At 35.7% G+C, this 24,139-nt stretch overlaps 1 protein-coding gene across 1 annotated transcript in view; it reads right to left on the reverse strand.

The window, feature by feature from the left end:
• Positions 1-11,376, reverse strand: part of Sox21b (SRY-box transcription factor sox21b) — a 51,291-nt gene extending 39,915 nt beyond the window's left edge. The window contains exon 1 of the mRNA XM_073081181.1: positions 11,150-11,376. Within this exon, the coding sequence (XP_072937282.1) occupies positions 11,150-11,154 (5 nt within the window). The 5' untranslated portion in view covers positions 11,155-11,376. The remainder of the gene's footprint in view (positions 1-11,149) is intronic.
• Between the last annotated feature and the right edge of the window lie 12,763 nt (positions 11,377-24,139).

A 24,139-nucleotide genomic window follows, 5' to 3' on the forward strand; every position in this document is an offset into this window, starting at 1 on the left:
CCAACCACATTCAAACTACAACAAATCAACCGGATGCCGACATAATACATAACCACAACAACATAACAAATTAGCACGGGTAATGCCAAATCGCAAATCAGTAATTAACTCGACGAAACCATTTACAAATTAACGCGCGAAGCTAAGTTGGGACAAAACGAAACGAATCAAACGGGGTACTCGAATGAGATATTACGAAATTAATATGTTCAAACCACGGTACGGCACGAGGGTGGCGTTTAGGGTGCCTGCAACTGGGCGTTTTGTTGAAGCGTCGGAGCGTCAGCCGCGTGCACTTCAGCGGCTGGCTGTTTGTAAAATGCCTACGTGAGCCATTGGATTGAATGCTAATTAAGGAAAATGTTTTTACATAGCGTTGCACTTGGTACTGTGCATGGGACTGTGTGCGCTTAGGTTATACTTATTCAAAAACAAGCATATACATATTTACTATCATAATACAGCAAGGATAAATATATCGAAATGCATTTGAAATAAGTAAATGCTATATATGGTTCGATAAGTAAGTTAGAGTTATTTTATTGATAAGGAAAGACTAATTAAAATTACGTTTTTTATCTAAAATAAAAAATATTTGCGATACACGTTTTAAGGAGGGAGGAGGAAGAGGTTGTTACCTTTACCCTTGCCACTAAATTTTACCAATCGTACCTATCCGATCTACAGTGTACGTTTGTGTAACAGAATATACAAGTTTTGAAAGCTATAATATAAAATGCCTACATCCGTATAAATATAAATTAATTTTGTTTAATTTTTTACGGTGTTATTTTTAAAGGCCAATAAGTAAATATATCGCGTTAATAGGTATCAAAATCACAACATACTAGCGTTTTGACCACTCGATCACAGCAACGCCTCATATGCAGGCATCCTTATTTGCAAAGACACCCATAACTAATACTTGCAGCATTGACTAAATGTATTTTGGATAACATATGCATAATCATTGTCGCCCCAACGAGGGTGGGGTTTCTACCTAATTATTTATTGGGCGGAATATACGGTGAGTGTCATTATCATTACAGTCTGTTATATTATAGTAGGTTTTGTTTTGTTTTAATTATATTAGTTATAGGAAGTAAAATTAAAACCAAAATATTATTTCATATCTGCAATATAGTGCTTACAGTGTGATCATATCTCGTTATGCCAAGACACGTCTCATACGACTCAGTGGGTATAATATTGAAAAACACACTCTCAAGACTTACGCGATGCACTGCAACAGCAATACAAACAAAAGGGCCTGTACCTTGTATTGCATATTACTACATATAAGTAGTAGTTATAGTACCATTGGAAAATCTTCGCTAACTACATATGTCACACTATATAAACCATCTTTGCATTCCGATATTCATCTTCATAAACAGTTTTCAAAGAATTACGTAGAACGCCAAATATTAATGAGTTCAAATTTAATCTATATCTCTATGTCAACTTCTCTAATTAACGTGCTACATTTTAGAAAAAAAAAGTTCCAGTTGCTCTTCCAGGTTCCATTTTTATAATGTTGAAGTAACAAACTAATACGCAGTCCACCTCACTCACTGGTGGTCACTGCTGTCTGTGAACATTTCGACTCTAGTAGGTACGTTCTACTCCTTGAGGTTCTACCTGAAGCCAATCACAGATCTTGAGGACTGAGATGTATGCACATAAATGTATATAAAATATGAACGGTGTAATTAATATTTATTTGCCATCGTATGGCGCGTAAGACCAGTAACTAAGGAATGTTACCACCAACATGTTCGGACTGAATCGCAGTAGTCATTTTTTGTCCCACACGCAAGAAGATTCTCAGAATAATGTATTTGGGTCAAAAAGCCCCTTCTCTGAAATATGTCAATATTTGTCACCGGCTGCCGCCTGCAATTCTATTCACGGGTTTTTACATGTGTAGGCATCCTGCGACAGAAGGGTTGTTTGATGACTTTTGAGACCTTAGTTTACATTTAGATTACGAATTTCTGAATACCCACAAATCCCACAATACCTGGTATTTAGAAATGTTAGACGAAAATAGGTTAGGAATTAAGATTAAGGATATTTTAATCAATTTCTAATATTGATTGATTCTAACATCGATCATTTAAGCCGGTATGACTAAAACACGTGAATTGTATTGAAGTTCTTTATATGAAGACAATAAGTATTAAAAGGATTTTTGAAAATCATTTCGTACTTGATAATGCTCGTAGAAAAAATAGTACCTATACAAGGCACAGTAATATATTTTTTCAAATCATTACAGAATATACGAGAATTTAAGATGAAAGAACAGACAAGTTACGAACTATAGGTGCATTCATAATATTATTAATTATATTTTTTTTATTTAGTCCAGATTGTAGACTACAAAGAAATGCCTATAACGTACATATATTATGACAAAAAGTTAATAAAACACAATGTTTCAATTTAAACAGATCACTGCACGTGTAACCTATTATTTGAACGCTAACAAAGATCCCAACCGGCGCCAAAGTTTGTTTCTAGGAAAACCGCCATTAGCTATGTCAAATTGCTTTTTTGTCAACGCAAATCAATTTAAACGGCTAAATGAGCACAAAACGTTGTGTCAGCACCAACGTGATACGTGTCCAAATTCTTCATACAATTGTTTGTTTCTATGGCGACAAATGGACTAAAAGAGCTCGATAATTTTGTCCAATCGCTCAAAGTTTGGCCAATTATGTAGGCTCAGATAGATATAGATAACTGAGATAATTTATTAGATATTATAAGTAATCACTTTACTATTCAAACATATTAGGAGTCCTACTTGGCCGAACACAGACATTTGTTTATCTACTAGGCGGCCCAAAATCACTTATTATGTAAACCAATTTATTGTTAAAGAAATAAATATTTTTGATTTTTTTAAATCATGTAACCTGTATGATTATTGTTGCTAAGACCATTGATAGCAGGAGTCCTATCTAAAACTGTACTATGCTTATAATATCAGTTGTTATCAAGAAATTTAATAATAGCTACGTGAAATGTGATTTTGATTAAAACATCCGGAAATAAAAAATCTGAAGGAAACTTTAACAAGTCCATCCGAGCTTAAGAGGCCATGGAAAGCGGATATAAAACCATAAAGCACATCGTTGGATACCACATAGGTAGTTTAAAATCATCAGACAAAATAGCCCCAACTTTCTCCGCTACTCCACATTTGAGCACATAATATGCTCCAGGCTTCCTCCATTTGTACGTGGCCCAACTCTACAGTGACACAAAAAGGCTAGCACAAACGAGCCTTCAGAAGTGCTCTGTCCATCAAATACTAACAACAGAAGACTGAACTACAACGGAGACGTAACCAAACAAGCTACTGTAAACTACTTAGAGGCGGCACCGCACTCTCTTTGTCTGACCAATTAGCACGCAGGCTTCGAAATACCTCAACGATTCGGAATCTCAAAACGGATTCGTAATTTTGTATTTGAGTTTGTCCAGCTCGTTTGCTGTAAGCATGTAGTTAATGTTCCTGTTTAACCGACGACAGGTAGCGATATCGATCGACTGTCATACACATCTATCTATCAAAGGTTATGCTACCAAGAATAGAAATTTGACATTTCTGCATTAGTACCTACTAGAAATTTTAATTTTGATGATATTCATTGAATTATTGATAAAAATTAGATAGTTTAATTATTATTTATGACAGGTAATATCGGTTATTATTTATTTATGTACCAAACGCGTTACAATATTTCTTCGAGGTAGTTACGATTTATGATGTTGGACAATGGATATACTTCCAACATCCAGATTAAGTTAATTTACTAAGTCTATCATACCACGTCCAAGTTTTTATTACAGTAGATTAAGTTGACAATTTAGTCTTCAAGTTAGTGACTAGTTAGACAAGTTAGTTTAGTGTCAATGGTAGAGAAACCCCATAATACACCTCAGAAACGTTACCACTTCCAATAAGACTGTCACAAACGAACATATTTCCACGCGTCGAATCCCAAAATAACGGCAACATCTTCGTTTTCGCTATGTTCAGGTACTTTTATGTAAGCTTATTATTTCGTCAATATTTTCGATGACCTTTTCTTGGCAGTGGCACACCTCCCTTACATAAAACGTAGCTCGTAGCCTCATTACGTCGTTCGTTATTTTGCTTGTGAAGACGTCGCGAGCTTCAAGCTTCACGTTACGTCCGAACTTACATTTGTTTTCTTACCTGCCTCTTTATTTTCTTTCAAATTTCCTCCTCCGATTGTTGCGAAATCATTGTTGTGATATTCAAGTCATATTGTGCTTCCTGTAATGTTTGTATATTTAGATTGATTGAAATGTTCAGTAATATGCAAGTCAGCTTCACTTCAATCGTCTTGGGCATGACAGTTCTGGCCAACTTCATATTGTAACTGTGTTCCTACTTCTGGATGTCTTAATAAAATTATATTTGACTTAAAATCTTCAAGTCGGAAATTTACATATCAGCAGCAGCATCATACTTTTAACATTGTCTATTTTTATTTTATAATTAAGTAGAAATCTTAAGTATTATGATCTCTGTGAATACTCTTCAACTATGTTTAGTTGATAATATCAAAACAAAACATATCCGATATCACACTCAACTCAACAGTTAGTACATAATTTCTTAACAAACGTACAACTGATAAGCTTGTCGAAACATTGCCCTTCCATCATACGATCTTCACAACAACGCATACATTCCGCGATTTTAAATCTAAACAGACAGACAACGTATCTATCAGAGAAATCGTGTAGCCGCCGCCGCTAACGAGCTGCGCATACGCACCATGATCGAATGTTTGCACGCGGCGAGAACAGAGGGCGCGGATTGTTTTACCGGCTACGAGCTATTGACGTAACATGTACCGCTCGTCTTGTTTCTGGAGAATCATGCGTTAAGGCGATAGGCACGTTTCGAAGGGAAATCTATAGGTTAGATGGTGTCGGTAGATTTTGTTTGTGTGCGATATTTGTTAGATTATTTTAGCACATTGATCAAAACAACTGCTAACAGTAACTAGTACCTATGATTCGTTTTTCGAAGACTTCTATTAGTCTTAAAATTAGCAGCGCATCTGTCATCAATGTTAGATTATGATTTCTATTTTATATGACATACTTTTATACATGTATGTAGTTACAAGTTACAATATGCCCTTAATATCAAGCTGCGTGCTCGTTTGTAATTCAGGTAGCATTAAAATGTACGGGAACATGTTGTAACATGGGTATCTTATGGATATGGGTAACTTTCTTCCATCACGAACTATGTTAAGTACTTATCTCGAAAGGGATTAGCAAGTAAATATTAATATGCACTATGAATGGACGCTTACGTTATTTCATGATGAGGTGACTACCATGCAATGGTTAGTGATGTAGATCTATATGATAGATAGATTTTAAATAGTACAAAGTTAGCAGGATGGTTTTGGTAAATTATAATTTTGGGAAAAATCTATTTCTATTAATTGTTAAAACATGATTCTATGGTAAGGAAAAATATTTTTTTTAATTTATAAAGAAAATAAAAGAAAATTATTTTTTTATTTCTTTGTGTGTGTCCATCACTTTCACAACAATGGTTCCAATGTTAAAAAAAATATGCGAACAGCGGTAAATATAAGCAAATATGGGTTCAATAGGTACGATTACCTACGTGAAGATCTTTCCACAATCCAAACTTGCACTCAGTTGGTTGGTACGTTTATTTGTATATCTTTTCATATACCCAGCCACTAATATTTCGAAACGATATACATAGCTACTGTTGAGCTTTTTCCAGCTTTTGTATTCCAGCGTCAAATACGAACAAAATACATGCTAATTAAAGGTTGAGTACCTATGCGTCTCGGGACCCCTGCTCAAGAGTGCTGCTTGTTAATTACCGTTCGACTCGTCAAGTCATGAAACACCTAAAGTTTAGAAACGGGTACTTTTGCTTCCAGACTTTCCAATTTAGTTGACGAAATCATGACTACAACATAATATTATGTAGTTTGGTGATAAATTGTTTTAAGGTCAAAGCGACAATCAAAAGTTATAGAAATACCTATATAGAAGTTTTAGGACCATAGGGTTATGTTACGTTTCTGTCAACCTGCATGACATAATGGTCACAAATGTCACAACTGTATTGTGTATGATGCAGAAGATTCCGAAATCGACTTCTGGTCACGCAAACATGCAAACGAAGCATTTATTCATTCATTTTCATAGCGCCCACGGGATCCTAGAGTAGGTAATAGAGTAGTTATACCTATAATATAATATACTTAATATTTTTAATGAATGCCATGCAAATGACATATTCATAAGAATCTAAGCACCCAAGTTCACTGTACGCAACTTCCTACGCCACAGACACTTAACTAAAAAACTAAGATCAACGACCTAGATCCTAGGTTTACATTTTTTATCTTTCTATACGTAAGTAGAGTTAAAGTCAGTAAATTTATCGTAATTAATACAGTAGTTTTGGTGAGACTAGCTTCTTCCGCACTAACTAAAATTATAATTATTAGGTAGTTTAAGTTTCTCTTAGTTTAAGATGTATTTAAGGCATCTCGAATTGTTGTATAATCATGAACAATAGATTTTTTTTAATTTATTTTAGACTCCAACTCTATTAGTCGATAGGTGAAGGTCTTAATCTAAAATGTTTTCCTGATTCCTTTAGTTTTCGCATTACTTAAAACGAAGTCAGTGTCAATTATCAATCAGGCTTTGCTAGGGTCAATAACACGTCGGCGCAACAAAGCCTAACCACCATTGTAAAAGTGTAAGATAATAAAGGTCCTTTACGATCCCCGCTGTAAAGATCCCCGATTGTGCCTTCATTAGGCGATATGAAAACACCTAATTGCCATTTACAAGTCTGAATAATTCTGTTATAACCCACGTTGTGGACTGGTGTATTTTTGCCTCAAATTCACGTAGTGGTGGTGTATGCCCAGGCTTTCCCCGCTTGAGAGAAGACTCACATCCATGTAAGACTAAATATACCTAGATTTAGTGGTAAACTTATTATCTATATACGTATGTAATGTAAAAAGTTACATTGTATCTTTATCCTAACTTATTATTAATAAATACACCTGTATCTATGCTGCTTTTGTGCAGTAAGGTAGATATAATTTGAGAACCACTAGACCTGAAAAACTATTATTTTAATAGGGTATCCCTAGGTTATCTGATTTCATTACATTTAAGTAGCATATAGCATTTAGTTAGCAACATATGAAGCGAAGGTTACTAGCAATAACCATTTTAGATCCTGTTGTAAGGAATATCGTGGCGCAGACGCATTCGCGGCAAAAGCATACGCACGGTAAAGTGCAGTGCAAGTGCATAGTTCAAGCTAGTAAAACCGCCGGCACATTACTTAGAGTCAATAAGTTAAGTTTGAAGTATCCTTCGTATACGGCGACGCCATCATCTATTTCTGCCTTATTGAAGCAGTATTTAATCCTGGGATGCTAAGTAGCAGGTAGCTGGGCAGCTACTTCTAAACTGCCTAGATACATAAATAAGTATAAGGACAATAATAATAATTAGGTACTGAGGAATGAGGATGAATATTTAATTCTGATTGATATTATACTTAATGCAAGAAGCATTGTAGATAACAGCGCGTCCACACCCGTCATTACAACGTTTATTTAGTTTAAATACAAACACACATTTAATACGTCATTAATTTCGATACCTTAACGCACCTATTAGTATACAAATTAGCATCAATCCCCGTTGGAATGCAACGTGAGAAGTGTTAAAATACGCGAAAGTTTACATTATTATTGTCGAGCCGAATGCAACGGGTAACGCTAAACATGGACGATTAAGTCGTCACAATTTACGACATAATGGCAAGCTTACTGGATTGCTGGTAATAACGTTTCTAATAATACATTTTGAGAAAGCTTTGGACGACCGGGACATGGGGAGCGAATAATATAGGATGGAACTTAAATAATACGGATGTTTATTATGTAAAACAATAGCATGGATAGATTGTGGAGATTGTAACTCGATTCCTTATGTCTACTTCATAGAAATTCACATATCTATCTAATTTTGGGGGTCTCTTAGACAGAGGTACAAAAACAGTTACAAGACATGTATGCAGACTGAAAGTAGACACATAGTAGGTATTACAAATCAGATCTCAATCAGTCAGATTTGAAGGTGGTAGAACCCTTTGTGGTTCGACTCCGGCGGCACCACCGCCACATCTATTTCTACCTAATAACAGCAGTGTTAGGCGCTGCTGTGTTCCGGTTTGAAGGGTGTGGTAAGGGAGACAGACTTTTCCGAGGCGTTCCAGCTTAGTCCTCAGGGGTAGCGGCGCATCTGTGGCCGACCTCAGGTAGGAATATCTAATCCTATCTGGGGTTGATTACAGAAGTCCATGGGCGGCGGTGGCCACTTACCATCAGGTGGACTGCATGCTTGTCTGCTACTCTTATATTATAAAAAAAAACTATAGTCGCATTTGAATTAACATCAGATTGTACTTCTATAGATACAGGTACCTATAGCGTTCATAACAGATGTTTATCGATACTAATGGCAAGTTAATATCATATGGTTATTGTGTGTTTATTACGTAGGTAAGTACGTACTTCCTGAATTACAAAAATGTTTCAGCCAAAATGAACTCAATCGGATAGGCTAAGTAGGTATATTACTTCAGCATTACCTGAACTTATTTTTGACATACCAATTCAATATATACCTATCCACTTTTTCTATCTGTCCACTGGCACGTAAGTAACTCTGATAAGGTTGTGTCAAAATTTCTAACTGGTTCCATCTCCGCCGGTAGGATAGATAGGCAAATGGATACGGTGTTAGAGACAAATCTTATAGGATACTTTCCAAAAAATGTGGGATGTCTGGTAAGAACATATGAACGATTATTATCAATAGGACGTAAATAATAAGGTCTTGTAAGTTAATAACCGATCCGATTAGTGAATTACTAACCCGGTCTGTTTTATAGGTGATTAGTGAAGAAGGCGTAGATTTTTCTTATCAGATACATATATTATGTAGATAAATATAAACCTAACTACAGCATGATAAAGTAAAATAAATCGAATTATTCCACGACCTACATGGGTTAAAATATCAATTCAGTGTCAATACTTAAAGGATTTTTTTTAATGGGATGGAATATTTAGTAGACATGTTTCTAATTCGACTTTACCCCCTTATAGATTATATCAACAGAGTCCAGTCATGACCATAGATACCTAGATAGGTAATTAGCTATGTGGCAAATATTTTATATACCTAAGTATCATTTTTCCTCAAATGCCCAGCAGTGGGACATACATCAGATTTTAAATGACAAACAACATTATCACCCGAGAATCTTATCAGAATCTTAATAGGCATGGAGATCTTCAAATTATTTAATGATATAACCCCCATTTATAAGTCGCGGGGAAAGCCATAGAAAGTTTTCCAATTTGCCCCTCGTAAGGGTGACAACGCCCTTACAACCCAGTCAAGAGGTCTCATTAAGAGGTTCTACACCTTTGTAATCGTATAGATTGGTATAAACCCGTTGGAGTACAGGTTGTAAATAAATGTTTTTTTTAATACTAATGCAATGCGTCGTTTATAACGTAATAGTCATTCCCGCCCATTTACGTCTGAAACAAATTATTTACAACTAGCTGACCTGGCAAACTTTGTACCGCCTCAAAATCTATTTATCAAATACATTTCATATAAAATATAGCCTATGTTACTCGTGGATAATGTAGCTTTCGAATGGTGAAAGAATTTTTAAAATCGGTCCAGTAGTTTTTGAGACTGTTCATTACAATCAAACAAACAAACAAAGTTTTCCTCTTTATAATATTAGTATAGACTAGAACTAGTCAAATTTAGACTGGTGATCTGTAAGTACTTAAAGTACTTAGCTAGGTAGGTAAGTAGGTAGGTATACATCACTTTATAATTTATAACAGTATTTTTGAACTTGCTACATACCCATGTAACATTTAAAACTTTACGGCAGGTTACAGAGATATATTTGGTTGAAACCCTTTTTATTCCCCACTGCTGGGCATGGTCTTTCCCCACACATAAGGGTATCTTGGAACAAACTCTGTCACATTCGCATGCGAATTGTATGTAAAAAGTAAAGAGCTACTTTATTAAGAAAATTATAATTACAGATGTTTATTGCAACTGATTTTATTTGTTTATAATTATGAATGGCGAAGTGTGAAAGGGATTCATAATACTAGTAGGGACTTATAAACCCTCGACCCTCGCCGTTATCAGCTGTTTGTTATTATATTTGAAACTAACTTAGCACGGTTATGTCCGAGCCCCTTTAATAAAACGTATGCCCGTCGCAAAAGTCGATATTCGACCGTAATTACACGCAAATAGAAACTAAACTTGATATTCATCGAAGTTCTTATAAGATGAATTATTGTACTCAATTTCATTAGATTACCTACCTGTATTTTATTTTTTTAAGGTACATTATTCGAAAACTGTTTTCATTATATTTTATGTATTTTTATCTCCATATTGGATATTCTAGATATTGTCTTAAAACACAGGAAAACATACAACATATAGATTGCATTTATTTGTTTAAATTCGCTTAAACACTTATTATACCATATTCCGTACGGCTTATTTATGAATAGTAAGAATATAGTTGTATATCTTTCACTGTTTATTACGAAGAGCGTAACAAAGAAACAAAAAATACACTTGCTTACTCCGTACATGAACATAACGAATTTAAATTCACACAAAATGATTCACGGTAACTTTTTATCCAATGATTTAAGTAAAATAGGTATTAAGTCATCAAAACAACCATTCCAACCATTCGACAAGTTTACCGGCAAAACAAGAAGTCGTGACCGCGCTAAATGTTTTCTTTCCTCATCACAAACAATTCGCAAGGAATTCTGATAAAAACTAAAAAACACTAGCTCAATCAAATCAATTCGTTACAAGGTCAATGACACTGTCCGACTCAATATAGCTGTTGTTATTAGTGGTAAGCGATTAATACTATTCCGACGTTTGAATTCAAAGTTTTAGGTAGGTAAATAATTAAAAATCAAAATACCTCATAAAGTGGCCGCTGGCCCGTTGATGTAGCTCCAGATCCACGATGATGCCGTTCAACCTCCCGTATAACAACTTCCCGTCCACACAAGACAACACACAGGAAATAAACTTAATACAGAACAATCGTATTGATCAATTGATATCGGTAAAATCGCGTTGCGAATCGTAGCGGCCGTCGCGCACCCGCCGCTCTCTCGGCACAATGGCGACAATCGACAATCGTGCGGCGCGACTGCGGTGAGCGCGCGCCCGACAAATCGAGTGATAAACCGACGGCGTTCCACCAATCACAAGGCTCCAATACGCCCACGATATCGCGCCGCACACACTCATTGGCCAAGCAACTGCCATTGCCTTACGGATGTTATTATGCAGAAGGAGAACAGTTCGGAATAAGAATTTAAGCGTTTACCAGCCCGCTCACAATGCAAATTGGTTGCGCGCGTCGCGTGGCATGCTCTCTTTCTACTGTTGTACCTTCCGCTTTATTTTTGGTGAAATAAATATTACTTATTTTCTTTTCATATTGTTATTGACTCCACATGTTACACATTTCTAGAACAAAAATATAGGAAATTGTTTTAGTACTCGTATTATTGCTTCGACAGATTCAATCTACTTTTATAACACTATGATTATATTTGGCTACCTACATTCAGTACAAAATAGTTTAGTAGAAGGTAGGTACTAAAAAATTTAACTTCAGCCATCATAAGTTCCTACTTTTAAATCCACGTTTTATGAGAATTTTATTCCATTCCTCTCAAATTTTTTCTTATTGGATAGGTATAGTAGTACCTATAGTTAATAATGATAATCACTTCTGATTATAAGTATTAACTGCTAGTAGACCATATAAACACACTGACACTATATCTAATATAAACACTAAGCATAGGGGAAGGTTGCTTTCGTCGTACCACAGCAATATTTAGTCTCCTATGCACAAAAAGCGATGCTTCAAATGTATATTACTTAGTTGTACGAGTAACCAAAAATAACAAAGCACCATGTCGGCACCATTGATTTAAAAATATTTTAAAAAACAAGTTCTGTCGATGTTTTCACTAAAAATTTAAGTTCATCAGTAAGCAATTTCAAGGAAAGTGCGATTGTTGAGTTAATTTCTGTGATTCTTTTCTATTTTTACACATTCTACATATATTCACTAGGTCATAATAAAATGATAAAAAATTTAAAGGTTATGTCAATAATATTATTTTCAAATTTTGAAGTGTAGTTGCTTAAGTCGTACGTATAAGGAATTCTTAAGTCGTACCTTGTACGGCTAACGCATTGTTAGAAATTATTCACATTTTTTGTCTTTGTGAGCTAAACATTATCTTTTCTCAAAATAAGATACTACACTTGCAAGCAGGAGGTTAGGAATGAAGGAAAGCTTTATTGAAACTTAGAAATGTGAAATTGGGATTTATTAAATATGAAGTGGGTGAATGTGGAATGGGAAATACATGCAGCAGTAAATTTCGGCGCCCGTTCAATCAATCCCGATTAAAATACAATGTAAGCGCTTACAAATGGTTTTGAAATCTTTTAAAGTTATCGCAGACCAAAAGAAAACACCAAATGGGTGCAATTACCAGTGGTATTACTTTACGTACGACTCAGACTATAGGTGGTACGACTTACGCGACCAGGCGCCTTTGTTTTAATATAGCGCACTTAACTTATTAACTTGATTTGATTCGTTTGTTTCTAATCGTGAATCAATTTCATTCACGATTCCTCATAATAAAATGAACATATAATACCTAATAACGAGAAAAGACATGAGTTTTATAATGAAGAAAGAGGTTAATTTTTAGTTTGTTATTATTTTGAAGGCAGGTAGGTAGATTCAAAATTCTGTTACTTATTTAAATAAATTCGATGTAGATGCGACACAATGCCTACCAATAGGTCCAACATTGCTTTAATAAAATATACCTACGTAGGTAGGTAAGTACTTACCCATATATAAATACACATACAACAATATCTTTGTATTATTTTTATCATTGTATAGACCACCTAATTAAAAATGCCATTTAAATAAACACACTGCGCTTTTGAAGGACTGCGAATTAAAAAGTTGGTTCTTTTGAAATAAGAAAACATTATTGACTATCTAAAAGCAAACGGATATAATTTGTTAAATATTTCTTATTCGAGATAGGTAGGTACTATAGGACTCACATAGCATAGGTTAATAATCATAAAATTGCATAAGGAGTTGAAATGAAACTAAAAACAACTGACGAAAAGTTAAAAGTCTTAGGAATCTATAAACAAATTAAAATGTATTTTAATTATAATGACTATATATAATTTATTCACATTTTAAGTTATTCAATCAATTAAACACTGTGTGCGGGATTAGTACATATCTATAATAGGTACAAACCCCTCTGTTAAACGTTAAGCTTAAATCTTTCACATAATCGATCTCAATATAATTTCTTTCATTATATAAAAGTTCAAGATCAATCCAAAAGAAACCGTTACAATATCTGAGGTCAAGAGCCGTTACAACAAAGAAATCTGAAAATTTTCACATCAATACATTTCACAACGGAAACTAGATTAAAGAATAACATTCTCAAGTATTGAATCATTTTTAGACTTGGGACCTCGATAACTTCTTACATGATTGCTAACCGTTAAAAATACAATGAAATCAATATGAAAAATTAACATATGTCTATCATCCAAAATATGATCCAATAACAGGACAATGCTAGAGACATGCAAATTTGTAACCGATACGTAAAGTAAGGAAGATTCAACGATTCCAGACCATTTCAAATTTAAATGAGGCATAAAAAATGACATTGCTACCGAAAAATGCAATGCCATTTAAAAATGTTTATGAATATGGCACAATCGTACGTACAATAATTGAATTGTTACGTTATGTGAAATGTTCGCGACACGAGGGCAGCGGGTCGCGCCCCACGGACTGGAGGTGTTGCCAACAAAACGTCACAATGTGTGGTCTACAATGCACCATACGCAAATTAACTGCGGATGCATTCAATTTTTATCGCCAATAAAAAAATATCTATTCATCGATTCGCAACGTTCAGTCCATGTGCCAACATAAAGAAAATTTAAATGTCGCTAAATGATTTTTGCATATGACGGGGACAAGCCAATAATGTGAATGCTATACTCATGGTAATTTTGTAACATGTGTAAATGCAGGTAGTTTTATGATTTTATTGATGTACTAGTGTAATTTAAATTCGATTGTTACATTTACAACGGAATTTAACAGACCGTTACAAATTCGTTTATTGATAAGGTGATAAGCTGCTTTATATGTATAACCTATTAGTTAATATGCTAAGTTCTTTCAAGTGGAAAGTGATAAATAATTACTTAATCTTAATATTTTTTGTTAAAAATTATTGGGCGATATGAAGATTATAATATCCATTCATTTCCTTTTGATAGGGAAACTTAACGAGATTGCCACTAGTAGGTACAGTATTATTAAAGAGTAATTTTTATTTTACCTACAATATTATTTCAAATTTGGAGAAAATGTACCTATGATCTATCATAATCTACCTCTCTAAGATAGGTACTATTTGCATTTAGGTATGACAAATCTAAGGTCGAAATTTTTATGAAGTTACCTTGAAAGTTTCTTAAAAAACAATGCTTACATGACAATGCTTAGGTACATTCTCTTGTCCTATTTTTAACCTTAAATAGGTTAAATCATTCATATTTTAGGAACGTTTTAACACATTTTGTAAGTTTTCCGATTATTCTGTTCATGCACAATCTATATGGTAATTCGATTGACGAATCGATTTTCAAATTTGTTTCGCATTGTGCGCAGTTACGAGTATGCTGCGAGCAAATCCGTTAGTGATAGGCATTAACATGCAAATATAATTTTTGATAAATTCAAAATCGATACATTCCGCGATGGTTCTTTGTTACATGAATAGGCGGGAACGAATGGATTGAAATCGATCTTTCGCTACCGAAATGCTAATTTCGATCGAAATATTTAATTCAAGTCCGTATTTTAATATTTCTATTCCATTTTAAATAACAATGTCCTTGACAAAAAACGGATATAATTTTGATAAGCATTTACAAGATATTTCTTTTGATATTGTAATTGTTATTTCGCGGTTTGATTTGAATGTAATTCTAATGTGTTTTTATTATTCTTGTGTAGGTACAATGAGTACCTAAATCATACCTAAATACTAATAAAACATTGTTAAAATCATATAATTTGTTTCTCTTTGTTAAAAACCATTCTAATAGAAAAATTAAGCACTTAATGGTCACAGCGGGTGTCATAACAGATAGCTACCGACTAGTAGTCCAATGAAATGTTACAATTTAAGGACAGAATATTGCATTGTGTTCTGATAATTGAATTTGCAACTTTTTTAGGTAATTTATTATTTAGGGCAAAAAGTTATATAAACATATTTGTAGGCAAAACAATTTGCTACAAATTATGAGTTTACAATTTTTTTGTAAGATGCATAGTTTCCGAGATATCGCGAAAAAAGTGTTTTCACCCATATTTCCAAGATGGCGGCCGGGGGACAAGGGTGGCGATCCCACAAACTTGAGGTTAAGCTTCTATTGACCCCCCACAAATAAAAATCTATAAATATAATATAATAAAAATCCCAAAAATAAAATTGCGTCCTCTAAAAAATTGAAAGCTCATGTAACATTTCAATGGACTATAGCAGGGGTTCCCAAAGTGTGCGCCGCGGCGCCCTGGTGCGCCGTAGAAAGTAAAGAGGGGCGCCGTGAGTCGATCCTCTAATCATTGGACACCACAAATATTGGCGTTTTGGTCATCGATTCAAAATGAATATCCAAATTTAACATCCAAAGCATTAAAAAATTTCATTCCGTTTGCAACATCATATCTATGTGAAGCTGGGTTTTCAGGTGTAGCAGTGATAAAGAACAAATATCGGATCAATGTGGAGCAAGAAATGAGAATAGCAGTGTCAAGTGATATTCCCCGCTTTGAAAAACTGTGCGGAGATCACTTAGCTCACCCTTCACATTGATTTGACTGAATAAATATCGTATTTTATTTTTGTTATCCTCAAGTCTTTCTTGTTGTTTTCTGTTTAAATTATTTTATAATAACGTATTGTACAATTTCATATTGTGGTGTTTTAAATTTCGTTTCGATCAACCTAAGGTAACTACTATTATTGTAGTTACCTATTTCGTTCGACTGTCTTCTTCAAATAGTTAGCTAGGACAGGGCACAGGGCGCCGTGAAAGAATATTAAACTTGTAACTGCGCCGCGGGTTACAAAAGATTGGGAACCCCTGGACTATAGGAAGACCCTTGACTAAATTTTATTTATAAAACAATATTAGCTTATGCGCGCTGCTCTGTCTGCGTGGACCCAGGGCCGTGCTTACTACTCTAACGAGTAGCTATCCTGGATGTTCCCTAATATATAGGTAGGTATACATAATAGATTAGTAGGTACCTGTGTCATTCTGATGACTAGGTAGGTGGGTATAGTCCCCGCCAAACTGCTAGTCCCCTCTGAAGTTGTTGCGAGGTGGTGTAGTCATACAATTGCTATGGCGACGCGATTCATTTCTACATTCAGAGCGGACTAGCAGTTTTACGTGGACTATACCTACGTAGTCTTGCGTACAACACTGACTTTAGCTCGCATGGCATGCGGTCCGACCCGCATGGCGGAGCGGTCACCATGCCGGTCTGACGCGCAGAGGGTCCCGGGTTCGATCCCCGGCCAGACAGATTTCTAAATGATGAATTTAGATTTCTGTTTCTGGGTCTGGGTGTTTGTGTATTTGTCTCTGTGTGTGTCCATAGCACCCACGAAACAGGGAATCCTAGTGTGGGGCTGTGAGTGTAGAAAGCGTTTTTTTAGCATTTCTAATATTAAACTGAAAGAAAATAGTCATGATATTAAATCAAAGTCATGAACAATTTTACCTTATACACAAAGTGCTTTAATCTTTGTCAGACATTGTTTACGTTTATTACACTCAGATGGAGCGTCGATACCACGCGTGCTATCGACAAGTGCTACACTGCGAGTGACGTCAATAGTCGAGCTAGTTGATTCGGTCAACTGGAATGTCGATCTTCTATCTTTTGTATATTGTAAACTTGTCCTAATCTACCACATGACATACACACATGGTTAAGTACCTCCAAAAACATAGGTATTAAGAGTATTGACATTCAAAAAGTGCTCTGTAAAGAACCTATTTTGTATACAAAAAATTGATTTAATTTGATTTGATTATCTTTCCAAGTTACTGTAACTATTAACAAGCATGCTCTTTATTTGATGATAGGTACCTAAGTAGTAAGTAGTAGTAAGTAGTAGGTAGTAGGTACCTAAGTAGTAGGTAAATACCTACCGAAGAAGTCACGAGCGTCTATGGACATCTGTAATGAATTCCGCAAAGATTTTAGCTAAAGCACATACTATAAGTGTCTCCGTGGACAAAGTTTCCGCTTCGTAATTTTCTTTCGCCTTCGAACTCCCATCAAACCTGAACTTAGCAGCTTAATAGTGTCTTTAGGCGGTGCCTTTACACGTCTGTCACCTTTATTTGATCATTGACAAAGTTTCAAGAGTAACCGCATGTAACAAATCCTCAAGCAGTACGGTAAGATGACGCAACTGGACTGTTTGCAGTTCTCACAAGCAGTGCTGCGCGGTATCGAGTGTCGATGTACTGGAGCTGGCATCGAGTACATTGCATGTGACGTCATATGTTGAGTGGGTCATGATCATGAGATTAGTAGTGGCTAAGTAGTAGGTAGATTAAAATTGAAAAAGATTAGACTGGAAGTAGAAATCGGGTTATTAAAAAAATACAAGAAAGAACATAATTTTAACGAAGGCGTAATTAAAGGTTTTTGCGGAAAGAAGAGTTGTACTATAGACAAATAAAAACGAAATATGATGTTTTTTCTAGCTTACCTACTACATTAATTTACTTACTGCTGTAAAACTGAAATCAATTTTTATTGTAAGTAATTTGATTTTCGTTTCTAAAAACAAACATTAGGATTTAATAATTAAAAATATGGCCTCAAAAATTACGACATTTACAAATCTGCTATTGAATGTTGACAATTGGTATAAAAGTCTTCGGCAATATTAATAGTAGGTACCTAGGTAGGTATCTTTTTTACATAATAGATAATTTCTGTAAATAATCGACACCGAGCCCATTTTGGGACCATCACATCACTAGCCCAGTCCACACACGAGTGCCTCGCTAATTCGATCACTAAACAACGGCTTCGCAATTCAATCCACGATATACCTTTATGAGCCGAAGTTTTTGCGTCAATCCAGAATTTTATTCATACGACAATTGCCCCCCCAAATTAAACACCTTTTGGTGGTCGATAGAGCGTACGGCGTAATCTCGGTTGATCATTTAACGTGTTTGTGGGGATTCGGGATTCTGTCGCCAAAGTTGACGTGTGGTATAAGTTATAAGCTGTAACTCAAAGGTTACTAGTACCTAATTACTAAAATTGCCAAAAGTGTACCTAACAGGTATTTTATTTTTGTTTTCGAGGTGGAAACCTTCGAAAGGTACCCGGTGCCGTGGGAGCGACGCAGGGTTATGTGGAGGCAGGGTGGGATTCTTACCGCACTAAAACCCCCCGGGTGGCCGTCCTCGGCGTTGGGTAAAGGACTCCGGGATCTTCAGAGGGACGCAACCGGAGTACCTAATAGGTACTTAGGCACCTAATCTCTTTTTACGTTACGTTGTTTCCTTTTATGAATATTAATTAAATAAAAACGTACATTTTTAACGTACCTACGTGCGTATGTACATTTTTTAATCTTTGAGAAGACAGAAATTTAGTTCAGAAACAGAACAGAAGTACCAAGTGAATTTAGACTTTTGTTATGGGTCTATCTATCTAGTTATCGTCCTGTGGATCTATGGCACCTACAATTCATAGAAATATCTTGTTGAGCTATAAATATACAAATCATTATGGAAAATTAAAAGCAACCGTTATCTTATGTTATCTACACGTTTCTATTAATTGTGTGGCGACAAGCGATGTGCGGCTATTAGGCTGGGTTACTTAACTTTCCCGCTATTACTCATTACACGGACCAAACCCTAATCAAATAAATGTAAAGTAGAAAGCAATGACGCTTATTATGCCCTTACAATTAAGTCATTTCAATAAAAACGTAACCAGAACTCTTCACCATACAGTCGAAGTTACCTTAAACATTAGTTGTGAAGTTTACTATTTGTTTAGGTGCAACGACATCATCAAACCAAGTCATTTTGTTGGTTAAATCCACCATAAGTAAGTGTTTTTGTACGGAACCAGAAAATTGCGCAGTTCGGTAGCGGGACGCCAATTAAATGGTTTGGTGGGTCCAATCAAAAGAAATGTCAAGCAAATTTACCTTAATGTATTATGTGGTTCAGTGTTTGTGTAGCTTTGGGTTTTCTAAGGAACAAGTTTTATAAGTATCTGCGTACTGAAAAAAATGGCAAGACTTGTTAAAGTTGTCTGTTGTGTGTCCGAAAGTCAAATCAATCTTTCACTCACTTAAATGATAACTAAGCATGTGCATGGACATGAGGCAGTGTTAGCCTAGAGGTTAAGAAACTCGGCCTCTCGATCGATGGTCCGAGGTTCAAATCCCAGGCACGCAACCCTGATTTTCGGAATTATGTGCGTGTTAGAAAATACATAAATTATCACTTGCTAAAACGGTGAAGGAAAACATCGTGAGGAAACCTGCATACCTGAGAGATTTATAAAAAAAAAAGTCTCAAAAGTATGTGAAGTCTACCAATTCGCACGTGGCCAGCTCGGTGGACTATGGCCTAGTCATGGGATGGTGTAATGGGATGATGATGATATTATTAAAAGGATGCATTTGAGAAACAATTGTCATTAAATATACGTTAAAAGTGCGACATCACTTATACCACAGGAGCAACATCGTATGTGTCTTCGATGTCAGGCAAGTCTCCAGACCAATTTGGGCACTTACAGATGTCGAAAGCGACCATGTAACAATTGTATACTCTATACAAGAAATGTAACAATTCCATTCTAAGTCACGTACCCACTTCCTTTCATGCTGAATAATGAAACTGTAACTTAACACAGTCAGTAAATATATTATAGGTAACAATAATTAACGGACATATGCAACTCAAAACGTTCAATGCAAAATAAATTCCGACGAATCTACGAACACCTTGAGACGAGAGACATCACAGTTGAGATTAAGCCATTATCTAGATCTTGAGATCTTATAATCCTTTAGATGTCTACCGTTACTTTCCCAGGAAACCTATAGAAGTGGACAACCATCTGCCAATAATGAAGAACTCCAAATCCACAAATAATGAAACACGCGAATCATTTGAGCAATAATGGCCGATATCACAATGGTCTTAGTAATCGCTAGTATTCATAGTAAGTTAAGTGCAAGGTTTTTGATCGAGGATTTACTATGAACCGCTTTTAAAATAACGAATAACACTTTCTTCCGTTTAAGTGGTTTTGAGTTGACAATAAACATTGTATCATTTACTTAAATCCCTTTTTCCGTTACCAACTTAAACTAAACTGAATATCGATAACGTAAGGTTTAAAATAACTGCTGTTGAATATGGTCGGTCCAAACCGGATATTGAAAAAAACCGGTTTAAAGTCGCATTAGCGGTGATAACAATCAGATCCGAATGCAGATTCGCCCATAGCGAGATAAGGAGTGATTACCTTTGTCAGTTTGTGGTTGGGTTGAGTCTTTGCCTACTGTGCAATACGTTTGGTCATTTGCCGACTTGTAGCACCGAGACAGATAAACGATATACGATATATTTGAATTCACTTCGACTATTACAGATATAACTTCCTAGGAATTGCAAATGCTAATGCAATTTATATACATACTTAGGAAACATAGATGGATTGGTTTTGAAACATTTATTTTTATACTTTTTATTTCTGAGGTGTCGCTGCGGTGATATTAGTCAATCTTTTTTACAGCGATGTAGGAAAAACAAACTTATATATAGGTACGCGGCGTTTTGACTTAGGTAGGTATTTCTCAGGGAGAGCAACTCAACTGTAAGTAGGCGTCAAGTAGGGTCACGTTGACGACTTTCTATCAGTTGGACTGCATGGTCGTTTGCAACGTTCATTCAATACATCCTTAAATCCTCACGTTCATCGCTTATTCGCCGACGGCCATCGGTGAAACAGCTGATGTAAAGGCGGACATCATTTTAATAAGAACATTATATATTTATCCGTGGGACCATTTATAGAGGATTATCTTTATAATGAAGTTGTACAGTACGTATAGTACCTACCTATACTTGTCAATTGAAATTAACAGGATTTGACCACAATAAGAGTCTTGCGAAGTTCCCACAGAAATGTGCAGCAACGGCATTTTAGTATACTTCTTACTACTACTACTCAGTATATAAAAATAATGCTTTGAGAAAAGTATGTACGGCTGTATCGCTTTTTTTTGGCTCGACTTGGCGGAGGCACTGCCGTGTCTCCAGATTGGTCTGTTTACAACTTTATTTCTGCGTTATAATAGCAGTGTAGTGTTGCTGTCTTTTAGTCAATAGATTTTTTTGTAAGCATTTCATGTATCTAGCTTCTATGTAGTCTTCATAAATTGAACCACATCTGTGATTGACTTTCTTTTGGTATCTGCATTGCCACACCTTTTAAACCAAATGACCATTTAAAAAGCCTATGAGGCTTAAATAAGCAAGGCACACAGAGCCTCCGCATAACCACTTAGTAAAATCTTCGATCAATACATACTTCGAATCAGGCGAAACTACAATAACTACGAACTATTGATAAATGTATGAATGAAAAAGTAAGCGCAAATACCAAATAAATACTTTACTTTTTCATCTCGTTCGGAAACAGTTGACTGACAATCTCCATTATCGCGTCCCAACAGGTGATAAGGTGAGCAATGAATTACTTATTGTTTACAGAAACAGTTTACAAACAATGACGGTCGGCTTACAGTTGGCATTCAAAGAGAGATTACTAACTAAACCATACCACATAAAGAAACTTCTGCTACCAATTATTTTGTGCCAACAAAATGCCAAGTTTAGTGTTAGATAATACAACTTATATTTCGTTGAGTAGGTGATTGTAATACATAGCTAAGATATCAATGGGAAAATCCACAGTTTCTCAAAGTGTGCGTCGGGACATTCAATTCAAACCTGTATTGAGTACACAAACAATGTTCTAAATGAAGTTCAAGACCCAGACACGCATTTCTATTTTTTTTAATATAATTATGTGTATATTCAAATTGAATATCATTTACAGTTACGTTGAAGGTAAGTAGAAAACGACAGGACTGGACTTTAAAGGATGTGTCAAATCTGCCATCTACAGTCTCGCCTGCGGGACACGTTTCCGCTCAAATTGAGAGATGTTTAAGCCATAGTCCGCGCTGGCCAATTGAGAATTGGTGGAATTTACAGACCTTTAAGAACTTTTTGATGTGAAACATCTATAGCCGCACGTAAAACCGATTTCTGGCGTGGCGACGCACGCTATACGATGGTATATATATATATATATATAGAGTCTATATGCAGTAGTGTGTACGGTGTGGCGACGCGTCGCCATGCGCAATCGAATTCAATAAATAGTCATCGTTATCTGGAAAAAAATCGTAATATTTTATTTTATCATTATGACATATTTAGTTCCTATCACAATATGTTCTTTTCTGCATATAACTTTTACAAAATAATGTCGATGTTTCACATCTGCCAGGCGTCCCGTGACGGCTCATTTTTTTCAAGGAAAAGATTGGGAAACTCTGTTTAGCGGCGTTACTCTATAAGCAAGAAGAAATGTCATTGTTCCCACAGATTACGTGGACGGAAACAGCTAAGTAGAGGCATCCGTCCGTCGTTACGTCCGACACAATCTTAAGTCCAGGCGTACGTTTCATTCATGTTTCTGGGAAAACTGAGCTTACGGTAGCCTACAGTGTGATATTCAGTTCAAGTGGAAGTTAACTGAGATCCATTTTTTCGCTTTGTGAAATAAACGCATCTGCGATCGACTTTCGGCGGAAGTAATGTGCTGAAAGGACCAATACGGTTCGACCGGGGATGTACTACTACCACCTATTGCCCACGTAAAGCAGTTCTTGCTTTTCAGTAGAAGGGTGTGGATGCGGCCAAAATTACATATGAGAATGAGGAGTCATCAGGAGTAGCAATGCGTCTGTGATTAGCTTCAGGTGAATCCTTTTCTCTGTGGAATTGGTCACGGTCCATGGGCAGCAGTAACCATTTGCTACCAGTTGGACGTTTTTTGTTTGCTACTACAATTTTATGAAAAATCACGTTCTGTTACAAGAGTCAAATAATTTTTAATAAAGCTAAATTTTAATACAGGTTAGGTCAGGTAAACCGCAAGCTCGTTTTCAATCTATCCATGTAGATTTCGTGCCGAGACAATGTGAAGAACCTACTATTCCATATAATTATGCAACCATTGAAGTCGTTGTCTTTGGCGTGCCGGTGTTCTGTCGATCCAACGAAGAAGACCTATCCAAGTTATGGTGAAGTATCTACTATTAGAGGGATATAGCTAAGTCGTCACTTCGTATTATTTTTTGAAAATTAGTCAATAATATTGATTGAAGGCCTTCATCTGCTTTCGGTGTTAACCTGTTAGCAACGACCGTTATAGGTAATGACATGTTTTTGAGAACCCGGAACATTTGCTGTCAGCTGGCCACTGGATCAGTGATGTTCTCACGGAACTAAGCATTCCGTGCCCCGTGACCTGTCACACTGATTGTGATGCGAACGGTATTGTGCGTACGCGCATATAGCTAGGGGTGTCACAATTTGTAGTTTTCTTAGAAATTGTCTGTCTTAGAAATGCTTACAATTTTAATTACGT

This window comes from Epargyreus clarus, unplaced genomic scaffold, assembly GCF_041222505.1.
Source record: "Epargyreus clarus isolate Ecla_fem2 unplaced genomic scaffold, WU_Ecla_fem_2.2 ptg000015l, whole genome shotgun sequence".
In the NCBI taxonomy this organism is placed as follows: domain Eukaryota; kingdom Metazoa; phylum Arthropoda; class Insecta; order Lepidoptera; family Hesperiidae; genus Epargyreus; species Epargyreus clarus.